Source organism: Sinocyclocheilus anshuiensis, unplaced genomic scaffold (assembly GCF_001515605.1).
Source record: "Sinocyclocheilus anshuiensis isolate Anshui unplaced genomic scaffold, SAMN03320099.WGS_v1.1 scaffold148, whole genome shotgun sequence".
Lineage (NCBI taxonomy): Eukaryota > Metazoa > Chordata > Actinopteri > Cypriniformes > Cyprinidae > Sinocyclocheilus > Sinocyclocheilus anshuiensis.
Window position 1 is genome coordinate 102,125 of NW_015555704.1, and position 19,658 is coordinate 121,782.

General features: G+C 37.7%; 3 protein-coding genes across 3 annotated transcripts in view; 1 reads left to right on the forward strand and 2 right to left on the reverse strand.

Annotated features, from left to right (window-relative positions):
* LOC107671779 (sodium/bile acid cotransporter-like) overlaps window positions 1–2,070 on the forward strand; it is a 3,454-nt gene extending 1,384 nt beyond the window's left edge. Inside the window, 4 exon segments of the mRNA XM_016464745.1 lie at window positions 138–342; window positions 1,550–1,576; window positions 1,579–1,730; window positions 1,875–2,070. Coding sequence (XP_016320231.1) covers window positions 138–342; window positions 1,550–1,576; window positions 1,579–1,730; window positions 1,875–2,070 — 580 coding nt within the window.
* A 1,450-nt stretch (window positions 2,071–3,520) lies between these two features.
* LOC107671771 (serine/arginine-rich splicing factor 5-like) lies at window positions 3,521–8,345 on the reverse strand (the record flags this gene model as incomplete). The annotated part of the gene is made up of 6 exons (XM_016464730.1): window positions 3,521–4,832; window positions 5,561–5,668; window positions 5,788–5,861; window positions 7,281–7,350; window positions 7,938–8,045; window positions 8,257–8,345. Coding segments are annotated over 6 exons (699 nt in total), but the record flags the coding sequence as incomplete, so codon positions are not given.
* Window positions 8,346–9,240: 895 nt separating this feature from the next.
* Window positions 9,241–18,949, reverse strand: LOC107671772 (sushi domain-containing protein 6-like). Its single transcript, XM_016464732.1, has 6 exons — window positions 18,945–18,949; window positions 17,940–17,992; window positions 14,178–14,372; window positions 12,701–12,839; window positions 11,304–11,713; window positions 9,241–10,015 (listed from the first exon to the last, which is right to left on the reverse strand). The coding sequence occupies exons 1-6, from the start codon at window positions 18,947–18,949 to the stop codon at window positions 9,990–9,992; spliced, it is 828 nt and encodes a 275-aa protein (XP_016320218.1). The 3' UTR covers window positions 9,241–9,989.
* Between the last annotated feature and the right edge of the window lie 709 nt (window positions 18,950–19,658).

Here is a 19,658-nt window from a genome sequence, read left to right on the forward strand (position 1 = left end):
TAGTTAGTCATATTAATACATTAAGTTATGAGTTAAATATCCAAGTTTGTCCAGTGCTGTATTGCCATTTAACACAGGGCACCATATAGTTGCACAAAGTATTTCCTTATTTTTAATTTGATCTATTTTTCTCTCAGTATTGTGATGACTGCTTGTTCCACGGCACTGGGATTGGGTATTATGCCCTTCCTGCTCTACCTGTACAGCCAGGGTATCTCAAACCTGGCAGAATCCGTTCCTTTCACTAGCATCACTATTGCCCTGATTATGATCCTGGTGCCCTGCGGTATTGGGATCCTGATCAACTACCGAGTGCCCCAGTATTCTAAGATCATCACCCAGGTGTGTGTTAATTCATGTACAGAGTGTGATACTGCTTTTATTCAACAGTTCAATAAACGGGAGGTTAACACTGAATAAAAGTGAGGTCACCTTTACCCTTTTTCTGCAAAATATTGCATGCAAATCCAGTCATTTCTGTAACTGATAGTTTCGTTTGAGAGCAAACAAGTTCCCCATGCAAAGTTTGCTCGTGTTCTAGTTAACAGAAAGCTGCTTGGTTTGAAAATGAGCTCTGTGTGAGCGGTCCTTCATACACCACCACTCTACTGACAGTAGACCCGCAAAGTTTTACCTTCGAAATCTAATGTGACCATGCACTCATCAATAATGTAGTGATGTATGAATCACAGCTCACACGGAAGTCACTTTGAAATCAAGCAGCTTGGTTTACGGGGGCGAATCCATGTGACCAAACTGAACCTGTTGCGAAATCTGTCAAACAGCAATAAAAGGGACCTCTAACTTACATGTAATTAGACACAATTTCAGTTAACTCTGTTTCTATTTTTCAAACAAAACAAAATAGTTGCATGACTCCGACCAGTGGTGCATTTCCCAAAAGCATTGCTCGCTAACTATGGTCGCAAGTTCCATTGATCTCTATTGGTAACAAAGGAATTTGCGACCATATTTTGGGAAATGCACCTCAGCACGGTAGTGGTGTTCAGTTCCTGAATGAATCAGCGTCTTCGAAGAATCAGTTGAGTAAATGATTCAATTACACATTCATAAAGACAGCTACTTGTTTTGTTCCTGAATTCATTTATGAAAGAATCATTTGAACTAAGTATTTATGATCCACTCATAAACACACTCTTTTGTAGCCATGTACTGGTGAGTCAGTGTAAAGTACAGAAAGAGTCAATGAAAAAATCCCCACCACAAACAGACCTGGAATTCAAAAACACAGGCTCACACAGAATTACCGTAATTAAGAGATTCCGACTTATAGTTTACAAAGAATTTATGCCCTCACAGAACTCATAATCACAATTTGTAAAGTGGGAATTTTTTGAGAGCTCCGCCTCGTTTTCTGGTAATTATGGTAATTCTGCCATGTCGTGAACACTACTGTATCAACAATCTGGAACGTTGCTTGACCACGCCAACTGTTGTACTGTAAAGTATAAATCCTCTGGCTACATGCCATAGACAAATTATAAACAATTATAAGCATGTTCTGCATTTATTTCCTGTTGGTTTGTAGGTTGGGTTGGCGCTGCTGCTGATCTCAATGCTGTTGTCATTGGTGTTCTTGCTGGTATATCTGATGGAGGAAAAATGTTCAAAGTGCTATCCCATCAACTTATAGCCACAGCTGCATTGATGCCACTGATTGGATTCATATGTGGATATATATTGTCCACTTTGTTCAGCATGAATGCGCCGTATGTATGTCCACCATATGGAATTGTAATGTTTCTGGCCGAGATGCAAATATATTCTCAAGATAATCAGCCAGATTGATTTATTGTTCAGTCACAGTGCAGTTTTCATTAGTATCATGTTCACATTTGTCCTTTGGTCCTCAGTTGCAGACGGACTGTTTCTATGGAGGTGGGTTGTCAGAACATTCAGCTGTGTACCACAATCCTGAAGGTGGCCTTCCCTGCTGAGCTCATTGGTCAGCTGTATTTCTTCCCTATCATTTATATTGAGTTCCAGATAGTCGAGGCACTTATCCTCATAGTCCTGTTCAGATGCCATCAGAGACTGAGACCATCCTAAAAAGGTACATGAACTCTATAAACTTATGTTATGAAATGCTAAAAATGTACTTGCCCTCAGGCCGTCCAAGATGTAGATGAGTTTTTTTCTTCATTTGGACAGATTTGGATAAATTTAGCATTACAATCACTTGCTCACTATCGGATTCTCTGCAGTGAATGGGTGCCGTCAGAATAAGAAACTCCAATCCATCAATCAATTTCTTGTCATATGAAAAGCTATGCGTTTGTGAAAAAAAAAAAGCATTTTAATTTTAAATCCACTGACATTTGTGTAGAGCTATTTTGGGCTGTTTTCACTTGTAAGCAGTGGTTGATCTGTGTATATTTCTGGAGAAAGCAATATTATGGATAGAGGACTTGTATTTTAGCTGGAAGCAACAACTTGAATTAAAAAAAAACATTTGATCACAAATACACACCTTTTTGCTTCACAAGATGTTAACTGATGGACTAGAGTCGTGTAGATTACTTGTGCATTATTGTGATATATATACTCTCATTCTGACGGCACCCATTCACTCATTGGTGAGCAAATGAGGTAATGATTAATTTCTCTAAATCTGTTCTCATGATTAAACAAACTCATCTACATCTTGAATGCCTGAGAGTGAGTAAATTTTAGCAAACTATTACTATAACAGGTGAACTATTACTTTAAAATGTGCACAATTCTACTTAACCTAACAACCGAAAAAAGTATTCAGTTGCTATTTTTTATTATTTTGAAAAAATAAAATACTGTATTATAAGTATTTAAATTCTAAAAATAACTATTATCTCTTTTTACACAGAAACAGAAGAGTACACAGCAGTGGAAAGAGCAGCTGAAGAAACCAATGGGCCCTCTAACAGTGACATCTGAGGACACCATAGTGCTTATAAAGCTCAAAATGGACTCAAGAAATTTAGGGCCAAAGTAATATGGATGCTGGGGCCATGGGGAATGATGAACAATATGCAGGAACAACTACGTTTTGTTGTTCCTCCTTAAAAACATATGCATAATGCCAAACAGTTTCAGTTCAGAGTATGTTAAAAATAGTTTTTACTGTACAAATGTATTGTTAGAATAAAGGTATTAACTTTTTTTTTTTTTTTACAACTGAAAACATGTTGAAACATGCATTTTTATGGTTTAGAAACACATTGAATAGTTTTAAAAAATGGACACTTTCAGTTTCAAAAATATAGCACCTGTTTTACTACTGAAAAAGCAGTTACTTTTGTACTGTTGTGCAACCTCATATTAGACACTGCATTAACAAACCACTTACTGTCTTATTTGGAACACTGACTTATTATTTGAGTAATGTATGCTATTTGTACATTTTGTTTAAGGTTGTACTGTAATGTTGGCATTACTGTTTCAGATTATGTGATTTTCATTTTGGAAATGACTGACCTCATTACTAACAGTTTTTCAGTAATTTATTCATTTTTAACAGTGCTACACAAACTTTATAAATGTTCAAAAACATTTTCATGTGTAATATTTGTACCATGGTACAGAAAGGTAACACATGCATCAAAACATATCCAGACAAAACCTGATTTTTACATAAAACCGGAATACATGATACATCAGAAATTACATTAAAATCATATTCTGATTTGCTAAATAAAAGAAACTATGCATTGCAAAAAAGCACAAGTTACTCCTACAAACTAATGCAACATTGAAATGTGTATCCACAATGAGAAATTAAATACATATGAATAGGGTGTATATGATACGGGGTTCACAAATGTGAAAAGATCTCTTTTGTCATGCAGCGGAGAGGGAACTTGGGCAATTCTTTGATTATAATTCAAGCATCCACATTACAAACAATTCACACATACTGTATATTCATGAAGTAACAAAAATAAACAATTAGCTGGCCTAAACAGCACAGGCTGTTTCATAAAACACAGAAAGACCCGCAAAGTATTAGAAACTTCATTTTACTTTATATGTTGGATATGAAATGGCTGTACTGTACTGGCCTTGCTCTTCATTTTGTTTTTGCACCTCATTTTGTGTGGCAGGTCTTAAACTTGAAATTCATATTCTTATCAGCCTTTCAGGAAAAACTTTTTCTTGTCTTCTTGTCTATGTATTGAATCCTAATTCAGTATTTTCAACACACATCATAGGGTCGCACTAATTGAAAACAATCACATTTACTGGCTCGTCCATAAATATATTTATATAATTAAAGACTCCCAACATCAATCAAACCTCACTCTGTATATAATGATAAAAATAATAACCACATACCCATTTTAGACATGAACTTAAAAAAAATAACACCCAAAACAGCAGTATATTCCTGATTTAATGTGACTCTCCTGTCAAATGCCTTTAAACTAGCAACAGAGCCCGTGCTGTGAAACTCCTGGCATGTAGAGAGGCTGTCCCTCCACTTACAGGACCTAAACTGAGCAAAGATGGGACAATATTGCTAACTTCATCAGCCTCTAGCAGTGTTGACCACAGACACATCTCTCAGCACACAGGGCAGTGGAGGCTAATGACGACTGTCAGCAGACGGGGAACGGGACGGTGGGGGGCGCTGTGCTGGGGGCGGCGGTGATGCTGATTCAGCACGTGGTGCTTCTTTGGGCCGCACAGGAGAAGCACTGGCCGAACGGGACTGACTTCTGGAGCGGTTATGGGATTTGGGGCTATGGGAATGGGAGCGGCTACGAGAACGTGATGTGGAGCGCCCTCGGGAACGAGAACGGGATGAGCTATTTGAACGAGACCGAGTTCTGGATCTATAGGACAAGAGAAAATCAATCAGTCAATCTTCAAATTTTTAGGGTCAATACGATTTTTAATGTTTTTGAAAGACGTCTTTTATGCTCACCAACGATGCATTTATTTGATAAAAAATACAGTAAAAACTGTAATATTGTGAAATTTACAATTTAAACAATTAACAATATAAAACTATTTTAATATAGTTTAAAATGTATTCTTGTGATGTAAAGCTGAATTACTTTAGTCTCCAGTGTCACATGTTCCTTCATGATTTATTGCTCAAGAAACATTTCTTATTATCAATGTCGACACCAATTGTGCTGCATGATACATTTTTTTGTTTTTTTGTTTTGTTTTGATTAGTAGAAAGTTCAAAAGAACAGAATTTATATGTAGCATCATTTGTAACATTATAAATGTTTACTGTTACTTCTGATCAATTTAATGCATCCTTGGTGGAACTATTTAACAGTATTTTATATGCAAATATTTGTAGTAATAACACAATAATACAAACATTTATGAAAATTTTATTTGCATTTCTTTGTATATTATACTTACGTCTATATATTTATAGAAATAAAAGAGACATTTATGATTTTATATGCATTTACTTGTATATTATATACTTATGTCTATATATTTTATACACTATTATATATTACATTTATGTCATTAATAATACATGTAAAACTAATAAACGTTAAACATTAACAGACAGCTAAAAACAATAATAACTCACTTTTTCCTGGACGCCTCAACAAGTTTGATTTTCCTTCCATTGATCTCCTTCCCAGACAGCTTCTCCAGGGCATTTTTTAGATCACTATGAGAAGCAAACTCAACCACGCTGTAGAAAGATAAAAATATTACACAAAACAGCAAAAAAAAAGCAGTAGAGTAGCGATCCAGATTCATGCACAAACAGTTCTGCAGGGAGAGTAACAGGAAAGAAAATAGCCAGCTCACCCCTCATTAAGCTTTGGCCGATGGGCATCTGCAAAAGTAACCTCTCCAGCTTGTCTCATGAAATCCTTTAAATCCTACACACAGTACACCAGCATTTTGACTCAGCTAAGCAACTTAGACGATCGTGTTTACACATTTCATGAAGAATCAAAGTAACTGAACTATCAAAGTTGGGGTCCGAGAATCTCTCAGCTCATGCTCAAGCCTGGATCATGTTCAATATGCTCCATACAAACATTAAAATCAGGCTGAAGAAAATTTCGGCACATGCATATCAACAAAAAGGATAGGGTACGTGTAGGGATTAGTAATCAGACAGAAAAGAACTGCAGAAAGCGAAAACCAAGCCGACACCTTGGAATCACAACATGTTGTGGAGGAGTGAATCGGCCACATTTCTTATAAATCTCTATTCAAAGCTTTGTGAGGCCAACCCTGGCCTCTAAACATGGTGTAAACACAAAGACTTCAGTGTCTCATCAGCCAAAATGAATGAGCGCTGGAATGAAAAAGGGGTGGCGTATCAATCAAAAATACTTTTGGCTTGCAATGCTGTAACATTCCCGGACTCCCGTACTACAAGACTAGCAGAGGAAATATGTGGAGCAGCTCATTAAAAGGGCCCCACATTTGATATAATGTACATTTACATGGCAGATGCATTCTTACCAAAACACAAGTGTATACAGTCTAGTAGAGCACAGGGCTTCCCTCCATCGATCGTACCCTATTTGTGCCGTCCCCTCAAGGGCACTGAGCGTGAACAACGAGGAAGAGATTATAGACTAATACCTGGGAACGTACCCATCGGGCTGGGGCCATAACCTGGAGATTTTATCCTCAGGACCACCAGAGAGCAGGGTGGGTGAGTATACCGATCGAAGCCTCTCAAATTACCGAACCCCTCGATTGACTGCGTATGCTGTTTCTCTTTTTCTCTCGCTCTCTTTCTGCCCCTCTCTCTCTTGCGTTCACTCTCTCTGTCTCTCTCTCTCTCTTTCAGCTCGGCACCGTCACAAATTGCGCTTTGTAGCGGAAGCCGCTGCGTCTAGAGCGAGAGGGCATCACTCACAGAGAGCTCTCATGCGATCGGCGGAGGTCAACTAGGTGTGGGGCACAATGGGAGTGGCTTAAGCAGAGAGAGGGGCCCTGTAGGGGTTAACTCCACCATTAGCGATCTCTTCCATACGACACAACAGTCAGGCTGGCAAATAGAGGGGTGAACAATTGGTTAAAACAGAGGCAAAGTGACTTAACCTCACTGTTTCCTCTTCTCTAGCACTAATGGAGTATTTATTATATGACCTTGAATTTGAAGTTAATCTCAGAATGACAATTTTTGCCAATGTTTTACATTTAATTGGATAGTTAAAGCTATTAAATTAACATAATTCTATTAATATATGAAGGAAATCCTTATTTTTTTGTCAATTGCAGTGACTGGGAATATAACTGACTCACCAAAACTTGACAAGAAATCATTGAACACTCACCTGCCAGCTGACTCTCGACGACAAATTCTCCACAATGAGGCGATTCTCTGTACGCATTGGTGGAGGATTCCTGACAGGTGAAACACTTCCAGTTATTGACTTATTTCTAATGCAGAAAATAAGGCTAAACTGAACATACTATGTTTACACAACCCTACCTGTGCAAACATTATATAATCTATTGTTTAAAAGTTTTGGGGTCAGCAAGATTTTAAAAAGTTTCTTATGCTTGCCAAGAAAAAGCTGTAATATTGTGAAAAAATATTACAATTGTGAAAAATTGCTTTTAGTTTTAATATATTTTCAAATGTAATTTATTCATTATCACATGATCCTTCAGAAATCATTTTAATATGCTGATTTGGTGCTCAAGAAACATTTCTTATTGTCAATTCTTAAAACATTTGCACTACTTATTATTTTTGCGGAAACCCTGATACATTTTTTTAGGATCTTTTGATAAATAGAAAGTTAAAAAGAACAATTTATTTGAAATATACTTTTTTTTTTTTGTTTGTAACAATGTAAAGGTACTTACTGCCAGTTTTAATCCATTTAATACATCCTTGCTGACTACAGCTATTAAATACTTACCAAAAAAAGTATTAATTCATTATTCAATTATTAAAAAAATATTCAACAAAGATTGACCCCTACCTCCGGCTGTCCTGGGAGCCTCGAGCATACCGACCAGGAAAACGTCCTCCACTGCCACCACGGCCTCGGCCCCCACGCAGACGGACACGGGCATGTTCAATGGTCACCCTGCAATCAAAACATCCCTCATACACGTGTCTGCCTCTGCGAAGTCTCAATTCTCTCCAAGGCTTCATCTTTTCCTCTCCCTAAACATTCTTAGGGAGATTTTCCTTACCCTTGTTATTTTTGGCCTGCTCACTGAGGTAATTCAAGCTGTTTTGAAATAATATGAATTGAAAAAAAACAATATACAAATAGAAACCGATTAAAAATATACCTCTCATTGCAGAGCTCTTTCCCATCAAGCTCATAAACAGCATCTTCTGCATCTCTCGGATCATCAAATTCCTGCAAGAAACAATCAAAGATTTACATGTGAATATTATATACAGCAGAGATTTAGTGACGTGTTGCCATTCTTGATCTCTAGTTTATTTTTCCTAATTACTTTTTTACTTAATATTACTTATTCAGTATTCATAAAATTCCATTTTGTTCAAATTTGTTAACTGCTTAGTTTACTCTTGCAATTTTATAAAAATATTATATACACTAAAGTTCAAATGTTTGGGGTCAGTAAGATTGTTCTTTTAAACATTCTATTCATCAATATTCTCTGAAATAATTATGGTTTCTAAAAAATTGATGCTAGAAATGTTTCTTGAGCACCAAATCTTTATATTACAATGATTTCAGAAGGATCATGCGTCACTGAAGACTGAAGTAGTAGTGGCTGCTGAAAAATCAGCTTTGCCACAGGAATAGATTATGGTTTAACGTATATAAAAACATAGAAGTTATTTTAAATAGTAAAAATGTCAATATTACTGTTTATACTGTGTAAATGCAGCCTTCCAGTGATCCTAAAAGACTTCCCCCAAACGGTGCTTTATTTGGGGGATTTTTTTTAAATTATATTTATATATATATATATATATATATATATATATATATAAAGGGAGCTGTCTACCACCATAGGAGAAGGCTGTCAAGCAACGCTATGTAGGCAGCTCAGTAGGCTTTGTAACGCAGCCCATATGCTATATTATTATCCACCTTATTCTTCACGTAAAAATGTGCGCAGCCATTTGTAAATTTGATGGGTCTTGCTTCCGGTCTCATTTGCTTCCAGCTATTTTTAGCTGTACAGAACCGCTCGTTTTGCTCCTTGATACTGCAAATGGTGTGTCTTGCCATATTATTTTAGCGTATTATATTAACTATGAACACACTGGTTTGTAGTGCCAACAGTTTATTCCTATTTTGGGGAAAAGAAGCCTAGATGATACTTCAGCCCTCTTCGAATCACAACAGCCACAGTCGCACAGGCATCAGAAACACACATACACACACGCAGAGCACAGCACAGGTACTTCTTGACAAATAAAAAGGCAAGCATGTATTTGAATACAGTACAGTGTAAATCAGTTCAACCCTGCGTCTCGCACAAGGAGATGGTGGAGATGGTGCTATGCATCATGCTTTGATCGTGCCGTGCTCCTGTGTGTACGCGCGTAGAACGAAACAGAAAAACGAAATTGCACAGAACATGCAGCATCAAAGAGAAAATGCCTGGCTTAGCAAATTCTCACTGAACTCTCCCCTTCGCAAGAGGTCACAGTAATTGACGGAGCAGAGGTCCACAGCGTAATCTGAATGCATTCATTTGTAATTAGTGAATCCTCGCCGTGACGAGGTAAGCCTGTGAGTGCAACTGATTATTAGCGCATCTGCAAGAAAAGGTGCGACGTGTTAAAACTCGAGCATTTGCGCATCCCTTTGAGGGGTCATCCGGTTAAAGGTTCTTCCTGTGAAGAGAGCCGCTAGACTCCTCGGGGGCCACGCAGCTTGTAGACCCCAGGGGCGGGCGATTTGTTGGCAGAGGGACAGCTGTCGGATCTTATTTACTGCTGCGTTCTGACAGGTGGCTGTGGGGTACGTGTTTGGTGAGAAGCTTTAGGGGTTACAGTCCTGGCCAGCGATGACAGAGAGGGGTGACTGCACACAGACTCAGGCTTCCTTAAGCAATGGAATATCTGGAGAAAAGACATGAAGAAAGTATGATGTTAGGCACAGAAATTAGTATTTTAACATTATTCTTCCACCAAACAATGTAGTTTCTCAGAAACTGTTGTGGTTGCAACAAAGTGGTTGCCGAGCAACACACAGACGTAAACAAAGGTGTATGTTTGTAGAGTAATTTACAACAGTTTTGATCAGAATCAAGGACCGGAACTATCTGTTTAATAAACTTAAACAGACACTTGAACTTGTTAAAGGTCCCATATTTTACACCTTTCTGGAGTTTTATTTTAGGTTTTGATGTCCTTAAGAATATATATTTGCGATATAAGTACTAAAAACCATCTCAATATATTTTTACAGCTCCTCTCTCAGGAGCTCTGCTGAGAACGGGTTGATTTTGGTCTGTCTAATTAATATTCATGAGCCTCTCTTCTGATTGGCCTGTTGTTTTCTGAGTGACGCACGGCCAGGCCAACCACAGGTAACTTGCTGAAATTGAAATGTATATACATCTTCAACATGACTAGATATACACGGTGAGTTTGTCTTTACCATTCACGTTAGATGTGATCCACCTCATAGTAACAATCCTGTCAGATCGTCCATCCTTTGAGTGAGAGTGTAACGTTACAGGTCGGCCGATCTGGTTTTGTGGTTAAAGTTAACCTTTTCGACATGTTTCCCTGTTGTCGTTGCTCAGCAATGGCATGGACGTGATGTTGTCAGGGGGATTGGCAAAAGGAGAGTGGGACGGTAGGCGGCACTCGGGGTGGTGACTGTGTAGTTCTGACGTCAACCTTTTACGGAAGTCACAACGGTTCGTGAAAAATCACAGCTACTTTAAGCAGGCTGTGTGAATTTGACTGTGGACTGACTGTTTTGAAACTTATATGGTAGTTACATAGCACCTAGACCTCAGTTATCATGAAAAAAGCCAGGAAATTTCAGTTTTGACAATATGGGACCTTTAAGTTTTTATTTTTTTTTGTAATTTTATGACAAGGTCAGGTTAGCTAAGATTGTAAAATATCATGTGGTGGGACAGCCCCAAAACAATGCTTTAATAATATTATTAATTTGTAATATCTGTAAAAAATTGGTAAAAAAGTGTAAAAATCATAATATTAAAATTTAAACAGAATTATATGTAATTAATTAAATATAACCCTTAGATATAATATGCATTTGCCACGTTTCGATATTATAATTTTTTTTTAAAGATTAATTTATTTATCATAGACACTTAATGTTATATGTCATTAAACCACACATCACCTCTAGATTTGCAAGTGAACTCACCATCGCCATAGTCTTCAGCAGAGGTGACTGAAAGCAAGCTATGCTGATCGCTGCTCTCGCTGCTCTGCCTGCGGTGGAGAGGCGCAGCGGCACCAGGCTGCTCAGCAGCCCAAGAGGGAGAGGATGAGGAGGATGGAGAGGAGGAAGAGGGCACCTGGTGAACCAATACAGTCTCTGCGTGACACAAGGACGCAGCCGTCGAGGTGGAGGGAAAACTGTAACTCGCCTGAGCTTCGTTCAAACCCTCGGCCTGAGGGCCCTCCGAAAGCACGATCTGAACCCGAGACTCAGGAGGGGGCACAGAACTGCCGCCTGCGCCATACACTGCCTCTTCGTAGGAGGGCAGCGAGACCTGAATGCCCTCCACCATGATGGAGGTAGGCTGTCCTGACACACCCTGCTCCCGGCTGCTTTGAATCAGAGAAGGAGAGATATAGGAATAAAAATAAGGCTTTCAAATCCTGACCTGCGGCTTACATCACAGTGAGCTGATTACACAACAGCAAAATACTGGAACAACAGCGCCGTAGGGGAGATGCGCTGTTTATACTAACATTAGTACAGTACATTTATGTTCTCAAAGGATTTGCATGCAGTGGTGCCAAAAGTATTTGGACCCTTATGCCACATTTAAAAATGTATTTACAATGTCTTTGCATTGTACAATAAAATACTAAACAGAGTTCCATTTTCAAGCACAATGTTTAAAATGATAAAAATATATTGTTTAAAATAGTTCAAAAATAAGTATTTGGACACTTTCTGGTTGCCATCTTTTAGTAGAACATAGTAATACTTCATATATACATTACTATTCAAAGGTTTTTAAGAAATGAGCACTTTCAATTGATCTAAATTGTCATTTTTAAATATTACCAAATATTTCTATTTCGAATAAAGGCTCAAAGAATCCTGAGAAAATGTATCATGGTTTCCAAAAAATATTAATCACCACAACTATTTTCAACATTGATAATAGTAAGAAATGTTACATGAGCAACAAATCACAGTATTTCACAATATTACCATTACTGTTGCTGCATTTTGATAAAATAAATGCAGCGTCGGTGAACATACGATACTTAATTTAAAAAACAAATGTACCGACCCCAACAATAGTATAAATTATGACAAACATCAGGCATTAAATTCCTAAATTTCCCTTAAATATATTTGGGCCACTATTATTGTTTATTTTCTCCTGAAGCCTTCTTATAACATCAAAATAGTCACAGGTTAGGTTTTCATCAGCATTTCCATCCTCTCACTTATCTTTGGAATTAAATAGTCCTTTTTTGCTGCTGTTCCTTTAAGAACTATGTAAACTCCCTCTTTGTGAGAATAAAGCAAATGTCTTTGAAGAAGCTATGCTCAGTAAAAATGAGACCGGGCCTCACCGGCTGTGGTGGAAGGACTTGAGTTTGGGCTGAAGCAAAACAAACAGCACCACCAGCAGCAGGATGAGGGCCACAGAGCTGGCAGTGGAAGCTACAATAGACAGAGCCGGCATGGGCAGCTGGGACTGCTGCTCCTCCCCTGGAAGAGAAACACTTTGTTTGATTCACTGCCATGTGTAAAGCCAAAGAACAAAAAGGTTTGTGGAGATATAAAACTAGGTATAGTTGAAAAAGCCAACTTAAACCAGCCTAAGGCGATTAGCTGGACTACCAGCCTGGCCAAACTATTTAAACCTGGCATTTTTTATGGTTTTAGAGGGGTAATTTTAGCAGGTCATGCTGGGAAACCAGCTGGCCAAAGAGCTAAAAAAAACACACTAAACAACCTTGGCCTGGTTTAGTTCTTTTTAGTAGGGATAACTTCAATAAACTAATAAAAATATATCCAAACATTCAAATTTAAACAATAAAGAGTACTCAAGTTTCCTTAATTTTTTAACTCGCATCCAGTCACTGAGTAACCAAAACACTCAAATATGATTGCCTAACAAAAAACAAAAAAAAACATGATGGTTGATGCTTAAAATGCTGCTTTCTGGGAACTACATCTTCTGACTCACTTGAACAGTTTGTACATACCTACATTACAGTAATTTACCATGTGAACAATGATTCTCTGTTCTTAAAGTGCCCCTATTATGCCATTTCCAATATTGCCCTTTCATGCAGTGTGTAATGTAGCTGTATGTGAATGTAAACGATCTGCAAAGTTGTAAAGCTGAAAGTGCACGACAAATAAAGTTACTGTCTCCCAAAATAAAGAATGGACTCTGAACAGCTGAAACGAGTCGTTAGTAATTCGAATCCTACTTCGGTGACTGCTACACGTCACGGGGTAACACATTTGCATAATGCGCCCTATGTTCTACGTTGGCCAGCCGCGAACATCTTGACCCCGCCCATAAACATGGCATTCTACTGACGACTGCTTCTCTAATCTCAGGGAGTTCAACGCAGATTCACAAAACGCTTGCTGTTGAAAGATGGATCAGTATCCTGTTTATTTGGACCAGCTGCTCCACTGAATCACAACCTGTAAGTATGATAAATAATAGATGTTTATATTTTCTATAGAGGACTAGGCCATCTGACCAATCAGAGCAGAGCAGGCTCACGGAAAGGAGGGGTTTAGAGAGACTGAATCTTTGAACTGCTTCGAACGAATCGTTTGAGAATCGCTGGAAAATGAGATGATATTAAATGTATATTTTGAGAAAACGAAAGCGTTTTTTGACCTTGCATGCATGCAATCCTATTGTAGGAGACTCCCAAAACAATATTAGAAATCATAAAAATGGCATAATAGGGGCGCTTTAAAGTCTGTTAATAAGAAGGAAAACTATCCATATGTGACAAGACGGCAGAATATCCCAATTGCTGAGCTTGTGGACCAAGCTCCTGCTGCTGTGTGACATACCTTGCACAGGGTGACAGCTGATCTGCATGGGCGACTTCCACTCTCCATTGTCACAGGTTCGGAATTGATATCCTCCTTTCAAAATGTAACCCTCATCACAGAAATACTCAATAACAGTACCCTGGGTCAGTCTGTGGCACGGCGAGGGGTGGCAGTTATATCCTCCGTTCTCCGGCTCACTGGGTGGTTGACAACCTGTTGGGAAATAAACTTTTGAGTCAGTCAGGGTTTCTGCAGGATTTTTAAGCTCAAATTTAAGACTTTTTAAGACCTGCCCAAATAAAATTAATACCATATGAGCGGGGTAGGGCAATGTAGTACCATATTAAACTGTAAAATTACTGTAAAAAGCATAATTTACAGTTCAGATACAAGTTTTCACCAAAAACAAAGTTTTATAAAATGATAAACTTTACATTTCAGCCTTTAAACCATTGTTCAGAAAATGGATGAGTCAAAAGTATTAATTATTATATTAATTTAAACAATTATTATCAATAAATTATTATATAAATTAAATAACATAAATTAGAGGTGTGCGATATTGACAAAAAATGATATCTCGATAATATTCTGGGATTTTATCGATAACGATAATTAGACGATATTTTGCTGAGTGTGTTATTGTGCTGATATCTTAAGGACTACCGTGGACAGCTGACTCCTGAATTTTTTGATATTCTTCATATTCTGTGTGGTCAGTTCACAGCAGTAATAGAAATTAATAATTTCCAACAAGGGCATTTTTACCTTTAAGCCATTTTTTCTAAAAGTGTGCACCATCTTTTGAGTCAAATTCTTTAATTTGGGTTGTTACCAAGCAAATTAAATCAGTATCAACAAAATGTATCTTTGTAATGCAGAGGAAACACAGAAGCTGCATTAGAAGTGGCATTTAGATGCATTTATACACTGTTTAATGCATCTCTGAGGGACATGGAATACTTTAACCTGCAATTACAAATGCATAAATAATGTTTTGATATTTAAACATAAAACATTGAAAACTGATGTTTGAAATTATTTAAAAAGGTACCTTAAATGTGAAATTAAAACCACCAGTAGGTGGCAGCTTGTCACTGTTAAGTTTGCGATTGCGATTGAACCGAATCATTTAAAGGGGTGATTCAATCAGAAACAAAACAGTGTCCTGTTGCTCAGAGACGGAAAACAGCACTGTGGCTGTGTTTGAAATTATTTTTGTTGGAGAAATAGGTGTGAAATATGGTGTCTAAAACATAAGTCTCTTAATATTAACTACTTGTTTATTGAACTGTTGTATAAAATCATTATCACATTTGTAATCATGCTTACTTTTGGAGGGAAAAAAAACGGCACTCTTCGTGTGATATTAACTATATGAACTGATATAAAGATATAAATTTTCTGCCCCATATCTTAAATTATGTGACAATTCTTAATGCATTTTAATAGACTGATTCATGCAGTGAAAGAACGCACTCTAAATGTGCACTAGTCTAACCTGCTAGACTTCATCACCTAATGTATGCGTGTACTCTGTAGGAGTGTTTTGTGTTTGCTTTTCACGATATACTCATAATATCAAATCGCACATTGTTAAAACAATTATGATATTATCGCAAACCATACATATTGCACACACCTATGTTTAGATTTTTATAATGCATTGTCCTCTTATCGATCCACCAGTTCACATTTAAAGCTCTGCGTGTTTGCAGGGTAAAAACGGTGGAGCAGTTGGTAGAAATATAACTGTTTCCCCGATAACGGCAGAACACAAAGCAGCGCAGCACCGGACTTTTAATGTGAAGCGCTCGTGTTTATTCAATGAAATCATAACGTTAGCCTTTTGAAGTTTAATCGTCACATTGAGCCATATCGCAATTCTGGTCTTTCCGTCCCCAAATTTAAGACCTCTTGAAATCATAATTAAGACTTTCTTGTACAATTTAAGACTTTTTAAGGCCTTAAATTTGATACAACTAAATTTAAGACTTTTTAAGACCCCGCGGAAACTCTGGTCAGTGCGAGTAAAAGGAACCAGAGCTTTCACAGTGACGTTTGACGAAGAACTGTTTTTTCTACTCAGAAATGTAATCTTTCATCATGATGTTAACAGCGTTAGCTTTCTTAGAACAGAATACAACTGATGAGAAAACAGGAAGAGGACGTAGGGGTGTGCGATATATATCGTCTGCGATAATATCGTAATTCACACAATAGATCATGTGAAACACATAAACATGTTTATCACCTCATTACATTTATCCAGAAGAGAGAAAGAAAACAACTCAAACAAACAGGGTCTGTTTGGACAGACCCCCTCGATCACTGTGTTCTCTTAAGCATGCCAGCCGATTATGGACTCAGAGGATGGACATACAGCTCTATCTCTTCTGTTTTGACACCAGACAAACAGTCAGGATATGAACCACAGATGCAGAGCTTCACAATCCATTATATCAAACATGTGCAACATCTGTAAGCAGTTGATATTGTATGATAAAACGGAAATGTCTGATTCTGAGTGGATAAGCCATGAGATGACAATTAAGATGACAAAAAATTGCAAACCTCACCTACTTTGTTTTGCCTGTTTTGAGTCGATATGTGTGAGTGTATGTATGTGCGTTTACTGTATCTACATATGTTTTGAGATTGACTCAAAGGGTTAAAGGGAAACACAGCAGGGGTGTCGCATATCTGTGATGGGAAAAGCTGGCTGCGAGAGATAAAGCAAACCCACAGCTTCTCACGGCCGAGCAGGAAGTGATGTTAGGAAAGTGAGTTTCAGTGAAAGGGGTGTCATTCCTGCAGGGACAGAGGAGAGGAATGAGTTTCCACACTCACATATCTCATAACACAGAAAAAAAACCCCACAGCAGTAACAGATGAACTTGGCTGCTAGAGCAAAACGAGCCCTGACAAGACATCATCCAAGAGACTCTCCCTAGATAAAAGACTGATCCATTCGAAATGAATCCACCAAATCATTAATGATTATTGACTCAAAACACAAACATCGACCAAAATATTGATAACCATTTCTCAGGACCACCCTTTCGGCACTCTTAAACATTTAATTTTTGCATATTTTTTATTTACTGAGACACAGTAACATAGCCTGGAAATCAGGGGAAAAGAGAGTACAAGCAGCCAACAAATCAATACAAATTTATAATTATAATGATATAATTTATAATTAGGGATGCAATGAAATATAGCCAATATTTAAAAAAGCCTATAATTTTCATGGTAAGCAATAAATGGCTGACATTAAACTGTGATATTATTTTGTCTAAATAAATTACAAACAAAATCAATCATTTTAATGTAACGTAATGTAATGTATTTAGGCATCACATAGTGTGGTATAAAATTTTTATTTTGAGATTTATTAACGATTACATTTAACTGTTATTAAATTATGATATTTTTAAAGATTAACTTCAAATAAGCATTAGAAGACTGCAAAAAAAACTAAAACAATAAAAGAACAATTAAATATCCAATATCAACAAAATAAAAAATTACAAAAATACTAAAAATACTAAAATAAAATTACAAATAAATTTCAAATGTCTAATATCAAGCCATAACCAATACAGTTAAGTACTGATATATCTTGCTAAAATAAAAGATAATATTGATTACTGGCCATTAAAAAAAATGTAATGTAATAAAGTAAATACATCACAGCTATCAATATCACCCACAATTTCTAAAGCAATTCATCCCTAATATATTTAGTGTCTTTTTGTTTGGGAGCACCCATCATACCCTGAGAGCCGTTAGACACGGACAGCAGCGGGGCCTCAAATAAGGCCTGTCTTCTGCGAGACAGAACAAAAGCATTAACCGAAGCTCCACGTGTTCTTTATTACACCCTTTTACAGCCCGAGGTCGGCAGCTGACTAATTTAAGCAGCTCGTCCTCCTGAACCAAATCGATTGGGAGGGAAAACCGAGAGACACAATCTGACAGAAGACACAGAGGAAGACTCTATTGTTCTTCTAGCCTTTGTCACAGTGAAAAGTGGCAGATGGGTGTTTGCACCCTTCTGATTCTATTCGGACAGCTGTGAGGCACAAGTAACTCCTCTTCTGTGTACAAAAAGGGAAACAAGGAAGAGATAGAAAGCAAGAGGGGTCACCCAGTGCCCCTGCTGTGTCTGCTATCAGCGGATGGCTCTAGACACAGTGCTCTTGTGTTCGGGATCTGCTGCGTCTTGGCTCACCCACTCCAGGAATGCACTCGGCCCACAGCTAATGACAGACTGGAGCCTCTGTGGTGCACACAAGCAGTCGGAGCAAAAGCTGCTGCCGGTCAGCCGCCTGGATGCTTGGCCAGCAGCTGTACTCAGAGGTGCTGACATCCATTGTGCTGGCTATTGGCTACTAGGAACATGAGTGCGAAAAGAGCATCTGTTTAAACGGGACTAGGCGACTTAGGGTCAACGGTGAATGGCTATCAAACACGGTTCACACAGACAGATGGTGCAGTGAGTTGTTGTTTTGAAGCAAGTCTGAGAGTTTTTTGTTTTGTTTTTTTTGGCAACGCTAAGGAAAAAGGGTGGAGTGTTGTTTTCTCAGACGGATCTATGTAAATAGTTTCACTTTTTTAATCTCACGCCAGTGGCAGAATACAGTCACATCACGAGCCAAACCGCCAAGGAATCGGTTCTTCAACATGCAAAACACTAGTCGCAGCAATCTCATAGAAACGTCCTTAAAATGATTTACACTGGCCAAAATGTAATCAAAAAGTTCTGCACAGAAAACCCACCTCATGTTGCAATGCCTGATTCACAAATGAATCATTCAGACCAATTCTTTGAACCAGATCAACCAATTTACTAAAGAGATCCAACTAAATGATTTGCTCATGAATCAGACACCAGATGAGCAGTTTTTCACTGAAAAACAACTTAATTTGTGTCTGTTTCACATCTAGAGTTATCAGACTTTTATTGGATATTCACCTTATTTTTAATGTATGAACAGGTGGGGCCATTTGTAACTTAAATGTGCAAAGGCTTCCAGCATCAGCCACTTTCAGTTATTTTAGCTCTATAAAGACAGTCCTCTATGCTGGCAAACTGGTATTTGTTATCATATTTTAATCCATTATCATAATTCTAAACAGGTTTGTGGCGAAAACAGTTTTACTGTTAACTAGACTTGTTATGTACCTATAGCAGCTAATGAATCGAAAGTTTCACACATTCACAGGAAATCGCTTGCAGCATTGCAAAATAGGTGGATAACATAACACTTTTTTTTGCTGCTGCTTTTGTAACATATTTGAAGCTTGAAAGCTTTGTTCTTTGTAACTACATGGAAAAAGCCCTAGTGCAATCTTCAAAACTCTTTTTTCTGTTTTTCTACAGATGTAGACATACAGGTTTGAAATAAAGTAAATTAACATTTTACACAACTCGGCATTTACACAACTCGATTTACATGTCTACTGAAAAGAATCTATAACTAATCCTGATAT

What these genes read in the sequence shown, in the direction of transcription:
- LOC107671772 (XM_016464732.1), bottom strand. An exon ending in CGTGTCTAACGGCTCTCAGG is followed by an intron (nt 14,373 to 17,939) that starts GTATGATGGGTG and finishes ATTTCCCAACAG; the next exon opens with GTTGTCAACCACCCAGTGAG. An exon ending in AAGTCCTTCCACCACAGCCG is followed by an intron (nt 11,714 to 12,700) that starts GTGAGGCCCGGT and finishes TCTGATTCAAAG; the next exon opens with CAGCCGGGAGCAGGGTGTGT.